The sequence below is a fragment of the Paroedura picta genome, chromosome 5, assembly GCF_049243985.1.
Source record: "Paroedura picta isolate Pp20150507F chromosome 5, Ppicta_v3.0, whole genome shotgun sequence".
Taxonomy (NCBI): Eukaryota; Metazoa; Chordata; class Lepidosauria; order Squamata; family Gekkonidae; genus Paroedura; species Paroedura picta.
The window spans coordinates 130,575,022-130,592,683 of NC_135373.1; the positions used below are offsets into that span (position 1 = coordinate 130,575,022).

Genomic DNA, 17,662 nt, shown 5'->3' on the forward strand with positions numbered 1-17,662 from the left:
GGCAGCAAAGCGGGAGCCGCTGATGCGCATGCAGCAGCGGCCCCAGCCGCACGTGCGAATGCTGAGCGTTTCCTTTTTTGCGGCATGCCTGGCAGCCGTGCCAACAAGCTATAGATCATACTAGCGCGTAAAAGCAGAGCTCTGGGACTACAAGGCCAATGAGAACGATCTGCCATTTCGGGGGAGATGCTTGGCTCCCCTTCCCCGATTCGTACTCCCCACCATTTCATCTCCAGTTTTTCACTTTCTCACTGTGGTTCTTGCATGCGGCCCCAGCAGTTACACGAGCAGCGTGGCTGGACCAGAGCCCATTCATTTAATTTTGAAAGCCCAAATCAGCACTCAACGGATTCTGCAGAGTCTGCTGTTCTGTGAAGCCAGGGAAGAAATGGATTAATTAAGGTGACCACTGCACACTTAGTCATGCTTTTCTTCTTGGGGTAATGAAAAACTGCTGTGGGCTGCAGGGATCCCCAAATGGTGCGCCCAAAGATCTAGGAATCTCTTGCACTTTCCACAGTGTGAGTTGGACTCTGGCTATTAAGGCTAAAATTGAACATAGGGGCCAAATTAAGACCAACTTCGTTGGCTGTAAAAGTGCCTCTGGACTCAAACTCTCCGTCTCTCTCTGGAACATCTTGATGGAGGGGACAAGAGGAAGCAACTTAGTAAGTTTCCTACATACTGCAGGGGGTTGGACTAGATGACCCTGGAGGTGCCTTCCAACTCTATGGTTTTATGATTCCCCCTTCCCAGGCCCATATAAGAGCAAAGCCAATAACAACCTGTGGGGAGGGGATTATGGCTGTGTTCCCCTAGAGAATATGGCTGCTGTGGAGGATAGACGCCATAGCATCACAGCCGTGCCTGTATTTTGTTGTTTGGCAGCAGGAGGTGGGGCCCCAAATGTACATTTATGCAAATCATTGAAATACCACCTAGGTAGCTCAGGCTAGCTCAGTCCCATCAGTCCCATGGGAAGCTAAATAGGGTCGGTCCTGGCTAGGAGACCCCCGAGGAATGCCGGGGTTCCAACACGGAATCAGGTAATGGCAAACCACCTCTCAACGTGTCTCACCTTGAAGAAACCACCAGGGGTCGCCCTAAGTCAGCTGTGACTTGAAGGCTCTTTCTACCCTGACGTCCCTTGAAATGCCAATGATTATTAATTCATTAAAAGCCCTTTTATCAGTTGACATTCCTATTAATTGCTACTGGTTGATGGTCAGTTGTTAAAACTAAGGACTTCCTTTCTCTCCCCACCCCTTTCTCCTTTGCAGGTCAGGAAACTATGAGAGACATCCATCTTCCCTTGCTTCAGATATTTATTTGGAGTTTTGGTTTCTTTTTTTTTTTCACCCTTTGTTAATTGACCCCTGATGTGTGGACAAATGACAGATTTGTTTTACCATTCCGAAGCTCTGGGAAGATGCAGCCTTAAGGAACCTGCAGTGTCTTCATTGGACAATCCATTTGCTGTATAATTATTTTTTTTTTACAAAAATCAGTGAAACCGGACTGAATTCAACTCAAGTGACGTGAAAAGGAACAAAGTGATATTGTGCAGAAACACACAAGTAGCTGGGTTTGTCTTCTTTTCCTTTCCAGATTTCTCTTTTGATTTTGTCATGTGCAGGTTGGGCTTAAAGGGTTGCAGAAAGTGCAATATTCGCGGTTGAATTTGAATGCGGACGAATTTTCTCCGTCTCCCACTACCTTCCGGCAAGGGCTACGGAGAAGGCTAGGGGACAGGCGCCGAGGTGGTGATGGGTACCTTATTCGCATGCAGCATGGCCCGAGAAGGACATTGCAGGAAGAGGACGCTCGGACACGCTGACTTCGTGGTCTGTACGTCAGAGGGGCAGTGGGTGGAACCGTCCTGCACGGAGCATTGAAGAGACACTTCACCTGAGCCTAACCAGCTCAACGCTAGAAAGAAAGCAGGGTCGGCTCAAACTCAACTACCAGAAAAGGCTGACGAGGGGCAACGTTCATTGAGCATTGAGGAGCTCAGGAATCCGGAGGAGAAAGGTCTATTTGCCTGTTCAGTCAGCCGGTGTGTGTGTATGTGGGGGGGAATTCAGTGCAGCTATGAAGACTCCACGGCCAGCTGATGACCACCCTGGGGATGAGCTTGCTCCAAGCTCCACAGCTGTATCATTAAGTTATCCAAGCCAGTCTTCAGCATCTCTATGGTTCCCTCCATTGGCTTAGTTTTGTTCCTTTCTGCGTATTGAGCCTGTGTCACGGGACGCTTGTTGATATGGTGGGGGGTCAGGGAGAAGTCAGGTACACCGTAAACGTCTTAGTGGGCAGGGGACTGGAAATGGCAGGATAGACGCCTGCCATCTTCTGTGAGGCAAAGGGCATTCCAGTGACTCAGCTTGGGCATCAGTCTTCAATGTCATGCAAATGTGTGAAGTCACTTCGCCTCATTCTCTCTTTGGTTTGGTGCTAACGACACCCAGCACAGGCTGAGACACGGACGGTGTCTGAGCAGATGTTAATAGCATTTCATGTTTTGCAAGAAGGGTGTGCGCACGTGGCATTTTGCTTCCTGTTATTTTATTTCACTTCCTCGTGGCTAGAAGGAAGTGGTCCTCTACCTAAAGGAAGCCAAAGGGAACACACCAAGGGGGGATAAGGAAAAATGGCAAGGGACACCAATCAGGACCAAAGACATTTATACAGAGAATATCAAACAGACTTGGTGAGAGGGCAGGACTTCCGGGGGGTGGGGGTAGACAGGAAAGCATTTATGAATCGGCAAGAAGGGGGGAATGCAGCTACTGTATCTTGGAGACATGCCCTTTCTGTGCGGTCCAACCTGCAAGGTGTGCAGCATCTGCCAACGACCCTAATGTGCATCCTCCAGTGACAGATAACTGGGATTGCAGGTATTTTGGGACCATTGTGCACTCAAGGCCCGATTGACAGGACTGGTGGTGCCTTTCCACCTGTTTTTCAGTCTGCTGAAAAGTTTTATATACATACATATAAAACTTCTTTGGTATTGAAATGCAAAATATGCTAACTTTCCCAGCCAGAGCCCAATTCAAAACCAGATAGAGCAAAGTGAAAGGGATCGCTTGGCTAACCCAGGCTAGTCCGATCTCGGAAACAGGGTCAGCCCTAGCTAGTATATGGATAGACCACTGAGGACGTCCAGGGTGGCTACCCAGAGGCAGGCAAGGGCAAACCACCATTGAGCATGTCTCCCCTTGAGAACCTCGCCAGGGGTCGCCACAAATTAAGCCGTTTCCACCACCAAGCATCAAAAAGAGCTTGACAGTATGACTCTGGACCCCTCCCCCTGGGATTGCAATTCTGATTCCTTCCTGGGACCTGCTTGTGAGCCCCAGCTGATCCTGAGCCCACTGAGCTGGCTGCAGGCATAGCTGAAAAAACCTCCCTCTGGGGCTTTGAGTGCTGCAAACCAGGCCATTGTCCTCCAACTCTCTCGACGCCCAGGTACTTGGCCCCTGGGGTGGAGGCCCTCAGGTTGCTCTCCCTGCTGTGGCCACCACTTAAGGGCAGCCACTAAGTGTGCATGCTAAGAGCGGCCCAGGGCCTGATGCATGCCAAGCATGCATCCAGATAGAATGCTTTCTGCACAGTTGTGTGCCACCAATTGTGCAAGCTCCCTCCTTAGAAAAAATAAGCATATCTCTCTCCTGTTCCCCCCTTCTATGCTGAGTCTGTGCGGGCAAGGCCAGCCACCCAGTTCTCATCTGAGGCCCGAGAATCACCCTCTTCAGTTGCTGGAATTAGAATCATAGAATCAGTTGCTGGAAGTCAGGATTCAGATCCCCCCCGTTGTCCTTAGAAGGTGGCTTCCAAACCAAAATCCATATCTGATTCCCAACCGTGGACAAAGGAACACGTTTACTTTACCCAAAGTGGAATTCTGTGTTTAGGTTTACACAATAGAGGGAACAATTTTGCATCCTCTGTACACGCTCAAAGGCTTGAGGGACCTCCCACACATCAAACGGCCGAACCTCAACAGCGAAATGGTTTTAGGCGAAGTTTCAGTGAGTGGAAGCTCAGGTTCTGTTGGTTTCTTTGAGACGCCAGGCTGGTCCATTCAGACCAAATGTTCTGTCTTGAGCTAGAGACCAAACCTGTTCACCGCCAGTGTCAACCGGCTCATAATCCCAAGTGGGGGCATTGCTTTGCAATCGACCGAGGGGCGGGGCAGGGACGGGGAAACCGTTGTGTTGATTTCATTCAGTCGGAACTGTTCTGAGTTTTGGAGCATTGTGTATTCAAAAGTATATCTGTGTTAGGCTTAGCTTATTTGAGGTTGTAGAGTATAGAATCTGAGCTTGGGGCTAGAGCTGTATGAACATGAACGGCACAAATAACACGGATCAAAGCAGAATCGCCTCCTGCATGTTTCGCGTCTTTCTTTCAGGAGGGTCTCAGCCAGCAAGGACGGCCTGCCTCGGGGAGGAAGAGAAGGCCCAAACGAGGAACTGTCAACAATACCCTCTTGGCACATAGCATCATAGAGTTGGAAGGGGCCATCTAGCCCAACCATCTGTCAAGTGCAGGGTCAGCCTAAAGCAGGGGTAGTCCAACTGCGGCCCTCCAGATGTCCATAGACTACAATTCCCATGAGCAAACGCTGGCAGGGGCTCATGGGAATTGTAGTCCATGGACATCTGGAGGGCCGCAGTTTGACTAACCCTGGCTTAAAGCATCAATGGCCAAGTGTGACCAAAAGACAGGACAGCTTGAGCGGGAAGGAAGAGGGGGGTTTGCCAAAGACTTGGGGTGGATTAAAATGAGGGTGGTGGTTAAGCTAGTGCTAAAGCTTGGGCAAGTAGTACCCTAGGGCAGTGGTCCGCAACCTTCCGGTTGCTGCGGACCGCTGCTCCAGAGTGGCGGGAGAGGGCGGCCCGGAGCCCCGTGCACATGCAGCAGCCCCAGCGCAAACGCGCATGCGCGGACTGCCATGCACGCGCATTTGTGCTTGGCAGTGGTGCGTGCGCGGCAGTCCGCGCATGCACGTTTGCGCCGCTGCCATGCCGGCGGCCGCGGCTCCCTCTCCCGGCCCCTCTGGGCCGCCAGCAAATCGGCCGCCAAAGCAGCCGATTAGCTTGCGGCTCGGCAAGCTTCTCTTCCCCCCCTCCCGAAACAAGAAGCTTGCCGGGCCGTGAGCTAATCGGCTGCTTCAGCGGCCGATTCGCTTGCAGCCAGGCGAGCTTCTCACTTTGGGGGGGGCGGGAAGAGGGAGCTGCGGCCCGGCGCCAAGGCCTTCGCGGCCTGGCACCGGGCCGTGGCCCGTGGGTTGGGGACCACTGCCCTAGGGGAAGGGAGCCGGCAGAAGAGCCAAAGCACTCAAGAATCTGCTCCCTACACCTGCAGAATTTCACAGGCTGATCACTGTGTTTTCACTGCTAAGTTGTCAGTCTCTCAGTACGGCAAAGGTACGTGCAAAGAGAAGGAGCTTCGTGTTCTGAAAATAACACACATACGCTCACTGCATCCAAGCCCTTGGTTAAGGAAAATTCTGGGTTCAACAGGAGGAGATAAAGGAACAGAAAAAAGAGATGCATGCCAAGTCATTCATCTAGCCTGAGGTTGCTCAAATGCTTTATGAACTGTATATCTTTTAAAAAACGTGTGTGTGTGTGTGTGTGTGTGTGTGTGTGTGTGATATTTGCATTGTGGGAGAAGCTACCTGACAACTGAAGTGCACATTCAGGGGTATGTGAAAATTGAAAGGACATTAGGGCCTTCTACAGATACTGGTGTATTTGCAGGTACGTTGAACAAATAGTGACCATTCATACTCCCCGGGGCATAAGCACAGTCCAGGGAAGCTCAGTTCTCAGTACAGACCCCTGCTCAAATATCACCATGTATCACTTCCAACTTGGGCAGAAAAGAGCTCCTGGATGCGTGAAGCTGCCTTATATTGAATCAGATCTTGGAAGCTAAGCAGGGCTGAGCCAGGTCAGGATATGGATGGGAGACCTCCAAGGAGTGGGGGGAAACTCCAAGAAGCCCTAGGAGTCATGACGCAAAGGCAGACAAGGGCAATCCACCTCCAAATGCCCCTTGGCTGGCTGCCAGAGAATCTCCAGGTCTTCCAACTACACTACACATTCCATATGAACAACAAGAAGAGGTCTTATATGCCACTTTTCTCTACCTGAAGGAGGCTCAAAGCAGCTTACAGTCGCCTTCCCTTTCCTCTCCCCACAACAGACACCCTGTGAGGGAGGTGAGGCTGAGAGAGCCCTGATATCACTGCTCGGTCAGAACAGCTTTATCAGTGCTGTGTTGAGCCCAAGGTCATCCAGCTGGTTGCATGTGGAGGAGGAATGGGGAATCAAACCCAGCACACCAGATTAGAGGTCCGCACTCCTAACCACTACACCAAACTGGCTCTTGGTCCATCAAGGTCCGTATTATCTACTCAAACTGGCAGCTACTTTCCGAAGCCTCAAGACAAGGTCTTTCCCATCACCTCCTACCTGGTTCTTTTACCTGGAGATACCAAGGCTTGAACCGGGGACCTTCCGCACGCCAAGGATGAGTTCTACAACTGAGCCACTGCAACTGTCCCAAGTCCTTGCGTTTTGGTGTTGGGACCCTGGCCCCAAGTCCCATGTTCTGACCTGCCCCCAGCCCTAGCCCCGATGAAGAGTTATGAGCTTTTGAGCAAATTCTGCAAGCAGCCTTCCCGCCAGAATCTATGACCCTTCCATCCCCACACACAGTGGGAAATCTCTTGCTGCCAACAATGCTCTAGTTCCGGGGCTAGTCAACCTGTGGTCCTCCAGATGTCCATGGACTACAATTCCCATGAGCCTCTGCCAGATCTGCACTCGCTCGTTATTTGCTTGGCACCACATTCCCACCACAACAAAACTTGAGGATTCCTTTCCAGAGCCAATGAAGAAGAGAAGAAGAAGAAGAAGAGTTGGTTCTTATATGCCGCTTTTCCCTACCCGAAAGAGGCTCAAAGCGGCTTACATTCGCCTTCCCTTTCCTCTCCCCACAACAGACACCCTGTGAGGTGGGTGAGGCTGAGAGAGCCCTGATATCACTGCTCGGTCAGAACAGTTTTATCAGTGCTGTGAAGAGCCCAAGGTCACCCAGCTGGCTGCATGTGGGGGGAGCGCAGAATCGAACCTGGCTTGCCAGATTAGAAGACCGCACTCCTAACCACTACACCAAACTGGCTCTCAATGCAAGCAAGATTATCACCTAAGGGGTAAGTCAGTGGCAAACCAAACATTCTGCAAGCGCAAAATCCCCAGTTCGAGCCCCGCTATCTCCAACTGAAAGATCAGGTAGCAGAAAAGGCCTTTCCCTGCTCATGGCTCCGGGCAGCGTGTCTTGTATTGGGCTAGATGGGCCAGCAATCAGCATAAGACAGTTTTGTAATTCCGATATGGTGCAGCCTTCCTTCAAACGCACATGGAGGATCGTGTCTGAACAATCCCCCATCTCAAAAACGCCTACCAAGTTCCCCAGGTTTAGTCCAGCCATTTCGGCTGAACCGCTGAAATACCTTTTTTTGTCACGTACGCCTAGTTGCTAGGATAGTAGAGTCCAATAGCAACTTTGAGACCAACAAGGATTTATTCAAGGCATCGTTTTATCAGAGTTTATATTGATGGAGAATGTTAAAATGTTATGCACCATCCCAAGCCGATTAGAGTGTCGGTCTACAAATCTAACAAATGATAATAAATAGTAGCAGTGCAAAGAGACATCCCAGAAAAGGGCTGCTGATCAGAGGACGGGATACTGACCTGGAGAGAGCAGTGGTCTGATTTGGAGTCTCTGGAGAAATAATTCTGAGAGGGTCAGCCAGGTGCATTCATTGCGATTGCGCATCACTTAGAATCCCTAGAGTTGGAAGGGACCAAACAGGCCATCTAGTCCACCCCCTGCTCAATGCAGGACGAGCCTCAAGCATCCAGGAGAAGGATCTGTCCAGCCACTGCTTGAAGACTGCCAGTGAAGGGGAGCTCACCACCTCCTGAAGCAGCCCATTCCACTGCTGAACTACTCTGACTGTGAATTCCCCCATGTCCGATATTTCGCCGATATTATTCTACGTGTAGTTTAAAGCCCTATCCTCTGCTGCCAATAGGAACCTTTCTCTACCCTGCTCCAAGTGACAACCTGTCAAATACTTGAAGTGAGTAATACTGTCCCCTCTCAACCTCTTCTTCTTCAAGCTGGACATCCCCAAGTCCCCCGGCCTTTCCTCAGAGGGCTTGGCCCCTAGGCCCCAGATCATCCTCATCGCTCTCCTCTGAACCCACTCAATTTGACTGCTTGCAACCTTTACAGTAGTAAATTTTGGGGGGTATTTTTGGGAAGGGAGTGAGTGTTCCTCCCCCGATGGGCACCCGTGGTGGGAAAACTATCGCTCCCACTCGATCTCTCAAGCAGAACGGTCATCCGGAGACGAAAGAAAGACCCTCCCCTCTTTGGCTTGGCCCACGTTAGAATCATAGAATCATAGAGCTGGAAGGGGCCATACAGGCCATCTAGTCCAACCCCCTGCTCAACGCAGGATTAGCCCTAAACATCCTAAAGCATCCAAGAAAAGTGTGTATCCAACCTTTGCTTGAAGACTTCCAGTGAGGGGGCGCTCACCACCTCCTTAGGCAGCCTATTCCACTGCTGAACTACTCTGACTGTGAAAAACTTTTTCCTGATATCTAGCCTATATCGTTGTACTTGTAGTTTAAACCCATTACTGCGTGTCCTCTCCTCTGCAGCCAGCAGAAACAGCATCCTGCCCTCCTCCAAGTGACAACCTTTAATATACTTAAAGAGGGCTATCATGTCCCCTCTCAACCTCCTTTTCTCCAGGCTGAACATTCCCAAGTCCCTCAACCTATCTTCATAGGGCTTGGTCCCTTGGCCCCAGATCATCTTCGTCGTTCCATTGTGATAGACGACGCAACCATTTCACATACATCAAATAGTGTTTATTGCAGCTGAATCATGTGAAAAAGGCACCATGAAAATTAATAAAACTAGATGATTAATTTCTTCTAGAATGACATGATGGGTTTTGGATGCCTTTATATATAAGTGACAGAACAGAGCTTTCTTTGTTTTTTCTTTTCTTTTTTAGAAGGAAGGAAAAAATAAGTCACTGAGGTTCATCCTCCCCCCCGCTTCAAAAAAAATCTCATTTACTGGAAGATAGATATATCTATACATCAGGATTGGCCGTATTTTAGAAGGCTTATGCCTAATGCAGGCTCTTCAACCACTTTTACGATCGCCTTTCCTATTTCAACTCTTGCAAAAAAAAACACACCAAAAAACCCAACCCCCCTGGGATTCGTTTTGTTTTGGCCTTGTGCAGCTCAAGCAATGCTCCTTCTAAAAAAATAAAATAATACTGTGAAACCACCATGCTGGCACCAACAGACCGGGCGAACTGCACTCCCCTTTTAAAACCCAAGCCCCCTTTGTGCTGTCCCCTACTGGTGCCTTGATCGCCGACCGCTTAAGCCCGCCGAGACGGCAATAAAAAAACGAAACCCAGAATAAATTATTTCGCTATCTACATTTCCGTTAAGAAACCATCTCCCGAGAGGAGTAGGGGTCTGTGCTTGTAAGATTAGAGCTGCCGCCGCCAGGACACTTTTAACGTCAGCTTGACGGCGTTCGGAACTTTTCGGTAAATCGAGACATCGTAGGGGTGAGGAAGGAAAGAGGCCCGGGGGAACACGTCTAGAGGGATAGAAGGAATACAAGGTAAGGCCCTGCTCGAACAGCGCCTTTTGAATCTCGGTGATTTCCAGGCGGCACAGCGCTGGAAGGAGATTTTTAAAAGCTTAACTGCCTCTGGATCAGGCCTTCATTCCAGACTCGAGAAGCTTTCTCTAGGGGCTCTGCTTTCCACGGAAAGCGGCATGATTTTGCTTGCCGCCTAAAAACAAAATGGAGGACGGGCGGACAGTAAGAAGCGTGAAATGATCGGTACCACAAACCCATCCTTACGAGTGTTGGTTAAGGACACCCGAAGGGAGAACTTCCTTGACGTGGACCTTGAAATGGAAGGGGGTGCAGCGGCATGCCTCTCCCCCCACCCCCTTCTCAACCACATGCTTCATTTATGGCATTGAGCGTCGTCTACAAAAATAGGAAACCGGACTTCTCCCTTTTCGCGTGGCTCCCTAGGACAAAGCAGGACGAAGAAGAGGCGAGGACAACAGAACTCTTTCCGGTTTTTCTTCTTTACAGCGACGACAGAAAAAAAAGGAAGAAGTTAATAGCAAAAGATGCTTAATGACTGCTGCTCTCGTCGAAAGACTCGACTCCGGAGTCCGTGGCTGCTGCGCTCAGCTTCTCCTGCCGCCTTCGCATGATCTCCTGCAGTTCTGAACTTCCGCTAGTAGCCTAGGAAATTGTGGGGGAAGACTGTTAATATTTTTCACACTAGTGGAATCTGCTGAGGGAAGACTTCAATGGCTCCCCAAATAATGCATCACACAACACTGAAACATTCACAGTCCATGGCAGAGTTACACCAGCCCCTCTTAAGCTGGGATGATGTTCCATGGGATTGCACTGAATTCCATGGGATTGCACCAAAATTAAGCTGCATTCAGGAGTTAAGAGTGCTGCGAAGGTCTGGGTTTGAGCAACATTAAACAGCAGACTCTCAAAATAGGGTCTGCTCCATCTAGTCTGCCATTCGTATTACAGTTATTTATTTAAATCCTGCTTTTCTTCCCCCATTGAGACTCAAAGCAGGTTAAAATACCATTCTCCCCTCCTCCGTTTACTCTGGAAGGTAAGCCAGGCTGAGAGTAAGGGGCAGTGTTGTACTGTTTTCTTGGTGTCTGGGCTTCTGGAGAAGGTGGCCTTTGAGAAGGTGGCCTTTCTCCTTCATCCCTTTTCCAAAGTTATGTTTGTGACTACCAGGAGTCTGCCAAGCACATGCTATCACGAGCTAGTTGTTCTGTCTGAGCAAAGGAGTTGTGACTATTGCGCATGGACGTGCAGCTGTGATATGCACAAAGCAGAAGCCAGTTAAATAAATAAGAATGTCGAGCCCAGCTGGATCATACAAGTGGTCAATCTAGTCCAGCATCCTGTCTCACGCAGTAGTCAACCAGGTCCTCTGGAGGGCCAACAGCAGAGCACAGAGGCCAAGGCCTTCATGAGAACATCAGAAGAGCCCTACTGGATCAAACCTATAGCACACCTAGTCCACCATTCTGTCTCACACAGTGGCCAACCAATTCTTCTGGAGAGCCAAAGTGCATAGAGGCTGAGGCCTTTCAGAGAATATCAGAAGAGCCCTGCTGAATCAGACCTATACCCCACCTAGTCTCACACAGTGGCCAACCAGTTCCTCTGGAGGCTGAGGGTTTCATGAGAATGTCAGAAGAGCCCTGATGGATCGGACCAGCAGTCTGTGCCTGATTTTGCTTCGCTTCGCTAAGAGAATGAGGCCTTTAGCAGAGATGGTAGCATGAAATTCAGCTGAGTTGCAAGGAGGGATCACGGCTCGAAAATGTGTATTTAATTACACAATTAAGCACGATGCTTCCCATTTTAATCTGATCAACAAGCATTACCCCATAAGCTAATTGGCTTTGGCTTTGAGGGTTGCATAAGAAGGTTCTTTAATTATGGGAAAAGAGGCTTTTGTCTCTTTCAAATTTGTGGTTCCAACTTATGTCAGAATGACAACTGTCCTGGGAACAGTCAGTCCTCGGGAGAGCTGAAAGGGCATTATAAGACTAGTGAAAAGGATGGATGTGGTTGTTTGCATCCAGGGGTCCCATCTAGGCATGTGCAAAATAAATAAATAAATAAATAGGTCCCTTTGAACTTTAAACCATGTCCGAATCGCACCAGAATCACGGTTCGGCTATTTGGCCAAGGCTGATTCGGGTAGCTGAACTTCAGGGGAAGTGCGATTCGCACAGGATTTGTCCAAAAAGTGTCTGAATCAAGATTGATTTGGGTGCTTTTCAGAAATGAAAATCAGAAATGAATTGCACATGCCTAGTCTCGACAGCAGAGACTACAGAGATTGACGGGCAGCAATTCCAGGAGAGGTCTAATTAGGAACTGACCTCCAGAGCTGCTTTCTGAACAGTGACTTGGCTGTAGACACGAGCACCTTCCGGACACACCGTTTTGAGTTCATCTTTGTTGAGGGAGAAGAGCTGAGCGCCGGTCAGAACACCGAGGCTGTTGACAGTCCTGAAACGAGAACAAGTAAGTTTTAAGGAGCAGCACAGAAGATGTAAAATTCGTCACCTGGTAAAGAAAGCAATGTCTCATCTGCATTACACACGCCAAATTAATGCTTTTAAAAATAGATCAGATTTATGCACCTGTAGGTTTGATGGGGTGTAAATGTGTCTAAAGAACCAATAAATAATAGTTCACATAACATCTTTTATTGGCTAACCTGGAGTGAAACTGATAGGAAGGAAATTATCCAAGTTGTGCCCTTGTTTCTGGACATTTATTTAAAAATACCAACACCCCCGCCCCCCACACCTTTATGAGCAAATCAAAAGATGGCTTTGCAATCAGTAATTACCGGAGTATTTCCTCCCCAAACACATTTGTATTTGCTTCATACAGGCCCCCCTTTTTCTCCCCAATGGGGACCCAAAGCAGCTTACAAAATTATCCCCTTCCCCATTTTGTCTTTACAACAGCCCTGCGAGGGAGGTTAGGCTGAGAGCGTGCGTCACCCATCACGTTCCCATGCCCAGAGCAGGGATTTGAATCAGATTCTCCCATATCCTTGTTTGACACACACGACTATGCAGGCTTTTTGCCTTTCTTTGGAGCCAGCACAGCAATTGTTCCTACTCTTTTACAAACTATGGGGAGCAGTGATTCTGGGGTGCCAGACTCAGACATCTTTCAAGGAAGAACCAGTTTGTGTCAAACACTATGGAGGAAGAGGAACAGGGGTCAAAATGGCAGCTTTAATATTGCAATCTCCATCTCACTGTGATTGACTGAAAGTGAAGTTTCAGCCTCTTTAAATCAGGCCTTCTCAACCTGGGTTTCAGGTAACCCTCGAGTTTCTTAACAGTCCTACAAGGGTTACTTAATAGGTGGGAGTTCATTAATTTTATTACCTATTTGTTGAAATTTGTTAAACCTTTATTGGTTGATATCTCCATAGATGGTCCTGTCGACCTGTCCCTCCCTCCCAAATTCGCCAATGATGGGCCTGGAGAGGTTGGTAAGGGGAAGGGCCCTTGGGTGGGCGTGTCCACAGCTTTGCTTCTCAACCGTATTCTGCATGATCATGCCACTTTTGGGGTTCCTCAAAGCCTGAAGAATGTTTCAGAGGTTCTGAGTGGTGAAAAAGTTGAGAGAGGCTGCCTTAAATCATTAAAACATTTCTGATTGCCTTTCCTATTTAACCCCTGCAAAAATCCCGCAGATTGGGGGAGAGGGCGCTTCTGGATGTTTGCCTTGCGCCTTCAAAAATTGCATTTGGCGAGTGTCGCGTTTCAGAGTTCCCAAGATGTCGACGAGGGTTCGGAATAAAACTATACAGACATGATGCAGCAGGGGAAAAAAGAATACGAATGCCAGAAGAAAACCTGCAATGCCCCACTAAGGAATCCTTTTAGATCTAGAAAGGATTCTACATCTGGCTTTGGCCACGTATTTGCCGTGATCCTTCATCCAGCTGCAGGATGCTCACAGGCAGACAGATCCCTGCTGGCCGCTTAACCTCCGGACCTACATCCATCTTTCGCTCCTTCAGACTTACACGGGGTTGAAGCCTTTGGCCTGCAGCCACATCTTCACGTCTTCAGGGGAGGAGTCGTAGTTGATGTTGACGACTGGGGCGTTAGAGCGTGGCACGTGGAACTTCTTTTGGGCCGCACTCCGGCCAATGGTGAGCCGGTGGATGAGCTCGTCCTGGACTTCCTCCATTTGAGATTTCCTCCCTAAAAGAAGAGAGAGGAAGAAATGGGCTGCTCAGAACACAACACTGCTTTAAAGGAGTGATTTGAAGATTTGTAGTTAGTTCTTTTGAAAGGTTGTCACTTGAAGGAGGGCAGGGAAGAAGAAGAAGAAGAAGAAGAAGAGTTGGTTCTTATATGCCGCTTTTCCCTACCCGAAGGAGGCTCAAAGCGGCTTACAGTCGCCTTCCCTTTCCTCTCCCCACAACAGACACCCTGTGGGGTGGGTGAGGCTGAGAGAGCCCTGATATCACTGCTCGGTCAGAACAGTTTTATCAGTGCTGTGGCGAGCCCAAGGTCACCCAGCTGGCTGCATGTGGGGGAGCGCAGAATCGAACCCGGCATGCCAGATTAGAATTCCGCACTCCTAACCACTACACCAAACTGGTTCCTGTTGGCAGCAGAGGAGAGGACTCGCAGTCATGGATTTAAATTATGTGTCTAGATGTTAGGAATTTTTTTTTCCCATGATAAAAAAGAAAGGGAAACTGAGACTTACGGTCAATGGGCGGCGGTTTTTGCCTTTGGGAGTCTCGCCCGCTGTCGCTGGAAGTGCTGCTCTGGCGGCTGATGGCTCCGGGGACCTTTGGCACCGGAACGGGGATGGGGGCTGGCACGCTGGGAGGCAGAGGGACGGGAATTGGCGTCTGAGGCGGTGACGGAGCAACAGGCGTGTAGTCTGGTTGCTTTGGAATGAAGTCCGTCCTTTGTTTCTGCAGGTGTGGAAAGAGACGTCAAGTGTTTGCACAGCTGAGGAGTTCTCCAAGGTTTCGGGGAGACTAAACCTCTCGCCAGACGGTGCTCTTTTTTGTTGTTGTTCTTAACACGTCAACAGTGCAGAGTGTGGCCCAAAGGCATTGACAGGGATACAGACATCGCCACAGAGAGAAACTCAAACTATCAAACAATTATAGATTCAAATGGGTAGCCATGTGGGTCTCAAGTAGCACAATAAAATCAGAGTCCAGTAGGACCTTTAAGACCAACAAAGATTAATTCAAGATTTATTCAAGCACTCGGAAGCTCACGCCTTGAATAAATCTTTGTTGGTCTTAAAGGTCCTACTGGACTCTGCTTTTATTGTATCAAATCATTAGTGTTTCCTTTTTAAAAAGTACAAAAAAGCCCTGAATGTTATTTTTAATGCATTGTTTCCCAAGTCTGGCTATAAAACATAGAATCATAGAGTTGGAAGTGGCCATCCGGCCCATCTAGTCCAACTCTCTGCTCAATACAGGATCAGCCAAAAGCATCTATGGTAAGCATCTGTCCAGCCAGTGCTTGAAGACCACCAGTGAGGGAGAGCTCACCACCTCCTTAGGCAGCCATTTTAGAATCACAGAGTTTGAAGGGGCCAGACAAGCCATCTAGTCCCACGCCCTGCTCAATGCAGAATCAGCCTAAAGCATCCAGGAGAAGGATCTGTCCAGCCACTGCTTAAAGACAGCCAGTGAAGGGGAGCTCACCCCCTCAGGCAGCCGATTCCACTACTGAACTACTCTGTGAAATTTCTGCTCAATATCTACCCGGTATACATTACTGGGATTGCCTCCCCTGCCCTGAGTTCTTGTTTTGCTGTTTTGCTGATCTATTAATAGGACCACCTATGTCAAGCATGCCTGTATCCAAACCCATTACTGCGGGATCTCCTCTATGCTGCCAACAGGAACTGCTCCCTGCCCTCCTCCAAACGACAACCATGTCTCCAACATGGTGCCCACTGGTGGGCTCCTGTCCATTAGGGCTTCGGATTGCCTATTGCATCAGAGATCTGATTGGCTGTGCAGATTAATATAGCATTCTACAAAAACGGAAGCTGAGAAATTGTAGGAAGGGGGCGAGGGAGTGAACGGCTTTTGGTAAGTGGGGAATACTTTACAGATAGCCCAGAAAAAAGTTTTGCAACACACCATTCCATAAAAGCACGTTACGCATGACAGATACTTGCATTACCTCAGAGAGTTCTCCCAGTAATTGCTATGAGGGGGGGGGGAGAAATGAAGCAAAATCAAATTAAACGAGTCTGTGAAAAACAACAGTGGAACTTCCAACTAGCTGGCAGTCTCCCATTATTTAAGTACTATTAATTGGCTCTTGATAATAGCAATCCCTCATCTATTTCTATGCTTTTAATACCACACAAATGCATTTATATGAAACAGCACTGCCTATGGTTAAGATGACATTGCTCCAGGACGAATTTTGGGATTTTAATAGATTCAGCGGGGGACCATCCTGGTCTGAAGCAGTAGAACAAAGACTGAGTCCAGTGATGCCTTTAAGACCCCTGGAGTTTTATTCCGGGTAGCAGCTTTCATGTTGTAAGCTCACTTCTTCAGATATATAGAAGAGGGTGAGAGAGTGTTGCCAAGGAGGGCATAAATAACTGAGCAAAATTTAAGATGCATAAGTAACTGAGCAATAAATATAGCTGAGCAATAAATAAGATTGGGTTCAGGCAATCAGTAAGTCCTGTGTATAGGAGCAGATTAGCATACACACAGTAATAAAAAAGCTTACAAACAGATGCAAGATCTGAACGACATTAGCACGGGTGGTGAGAAAAGCAACTGATATCTCTGTTGAGCCCTGGAGGTTTCCATTTGCCCTGAGTGTTGTAACTCAGCAACCTCCCATTCTAGTCTGAAATTCTTTTGCAATAAAACAGCTACTTTGAGGTCCCCCATCGAGTGGAAGATTAAAGTGTTCTCCTACAGGTTTCTCAGTTCTGCGATTCATGATGTCAAATTTGTGACCATTATTCCTTTGCGGGGGGGTCTGACCCATTTGCTCCATGTAGAGATCATTGTAGAGGGCATTGTTGGCATGTAATGGCATACCCAGTGCAAGAGGATGAGACCCACAGTCTAGGAAACACAGCTCAAGAGAACACACTGCTCACTCTGTCTTCAGGAGTCATATCTGAGCTATCAGTCGAAAACGGAAGAGAAATGAAGCACTTGGGACATGACCTTCCCGTGCTTATTTCCGAGGGTGAGGGGGCACTTTGCCCGTATCCCGGCAATACTGTTCTATCGGAGCTGCGAAGACTCAAGAGCAGTTTTGGTGCCTGCCAAGTGAGCCCCTCTCCCAGTCCCGTCCCTCTCTCTGAGCACATTTCCCAGGCAGCCCAGAAAAAGAGGCCATTTGGCAGCGGATGCTCGCATAGGCTCTGAGAAGCTGGCAGGAGGTCTGGGCACGAGAAATGTGTGCGAAAGAGAGAATCCGCACCCTGCGGAGAAAGACGCTTGCAGCAAATTGCTAAATAAAGAGACTCTGGGAAGGCCTCGTGAGCCAATTTGGAGGAATGCAAAGAGAACGTAATGCCCAAGAGAGCAGAGAGCGAACTGGGCACTAACTATTTGCGTGCAAGCAATCGCCAAAAGTCTCTGGAAAAACAAACAGTCCTTTAAAAATAAACTTCCATATTTTTTTTCATGTTAAAGGACAACAAGGAAATATAATAAACCGTTTCTTGGATCCTACCCAATTTGGATCCAGCCGGTTCAGGCAAAAAGTGAAGAGGAAAGGCAACCGTGAAGGTGAACCGGGAGTTACAAGTATTAGATCAAGCTTGACCTAAGTGCTCAGAAATTTTCCCTCGCCACTTGTGATCGACCGGTGCGTGAAGATTCCTTGGTTTGCCTTCTCTGCAAGTTCCTCCTATTGGCCAGCGCTTGAGTGGTGGCGAACAGGCTGAGTTT

At 48.6% G+C, this 17,662-nt stretch overlaps 2 protein-coding genes across 7 annotated transcripts in view; one reads left to right on the plus strand and one right to left on the minus strand.

Moving 5' to 3' along the window:
* PTPRO (protein tyrosine phosphatase receptor type O) overlaps positions 1-4,388 on the plus strand; it is a 147,633-nt gene extending 143,245 nt beyond the window's left edge. Inside the window, 1 exon segment of the mRNA XM_077340691.1 lies at positions 1,281-4,388. The gene's annotated coding sequence lies outside the window, so the exon portion shown is untranslated.
* A 4,566-nt stretch (positions 4,389-8,954) lies between these two features.
* The window catches only part of EPS8 (EGFR pathway substrate 8, signaling adaptor), a 172,542-nt gene continuing 163,834 nt past the window's right edge, over positions 8,955-17,662 (minus strand). For all 6 annotated transcript variants that reach the window (XM_077340713.1, XM_077340714.1, XM_077340715.1 and 3 more), the window contains 4 exons: positions 14,458-14,671; positions 13,763-13,943; positions 12,087-12,216; positions 8,955-10,395 (listed from right to left, as the gene is read on the minus strand). In XM_077340713.1, coding sequence (XP_077196828.1) covers positions 10,282-10,395; positions 12,087-12,216; positions 13,763-13,943; positions 14,458-14,671 — 639 coding nt within the window. In that variant the 3' untranslated portion in view covers positions 8,955-10,281. The remainder of the gene's footprint in view (positions 10,396-12,086; positions 12,217-13,762; positions 13,944-14,457; positions 14,672-17,662) is intronic.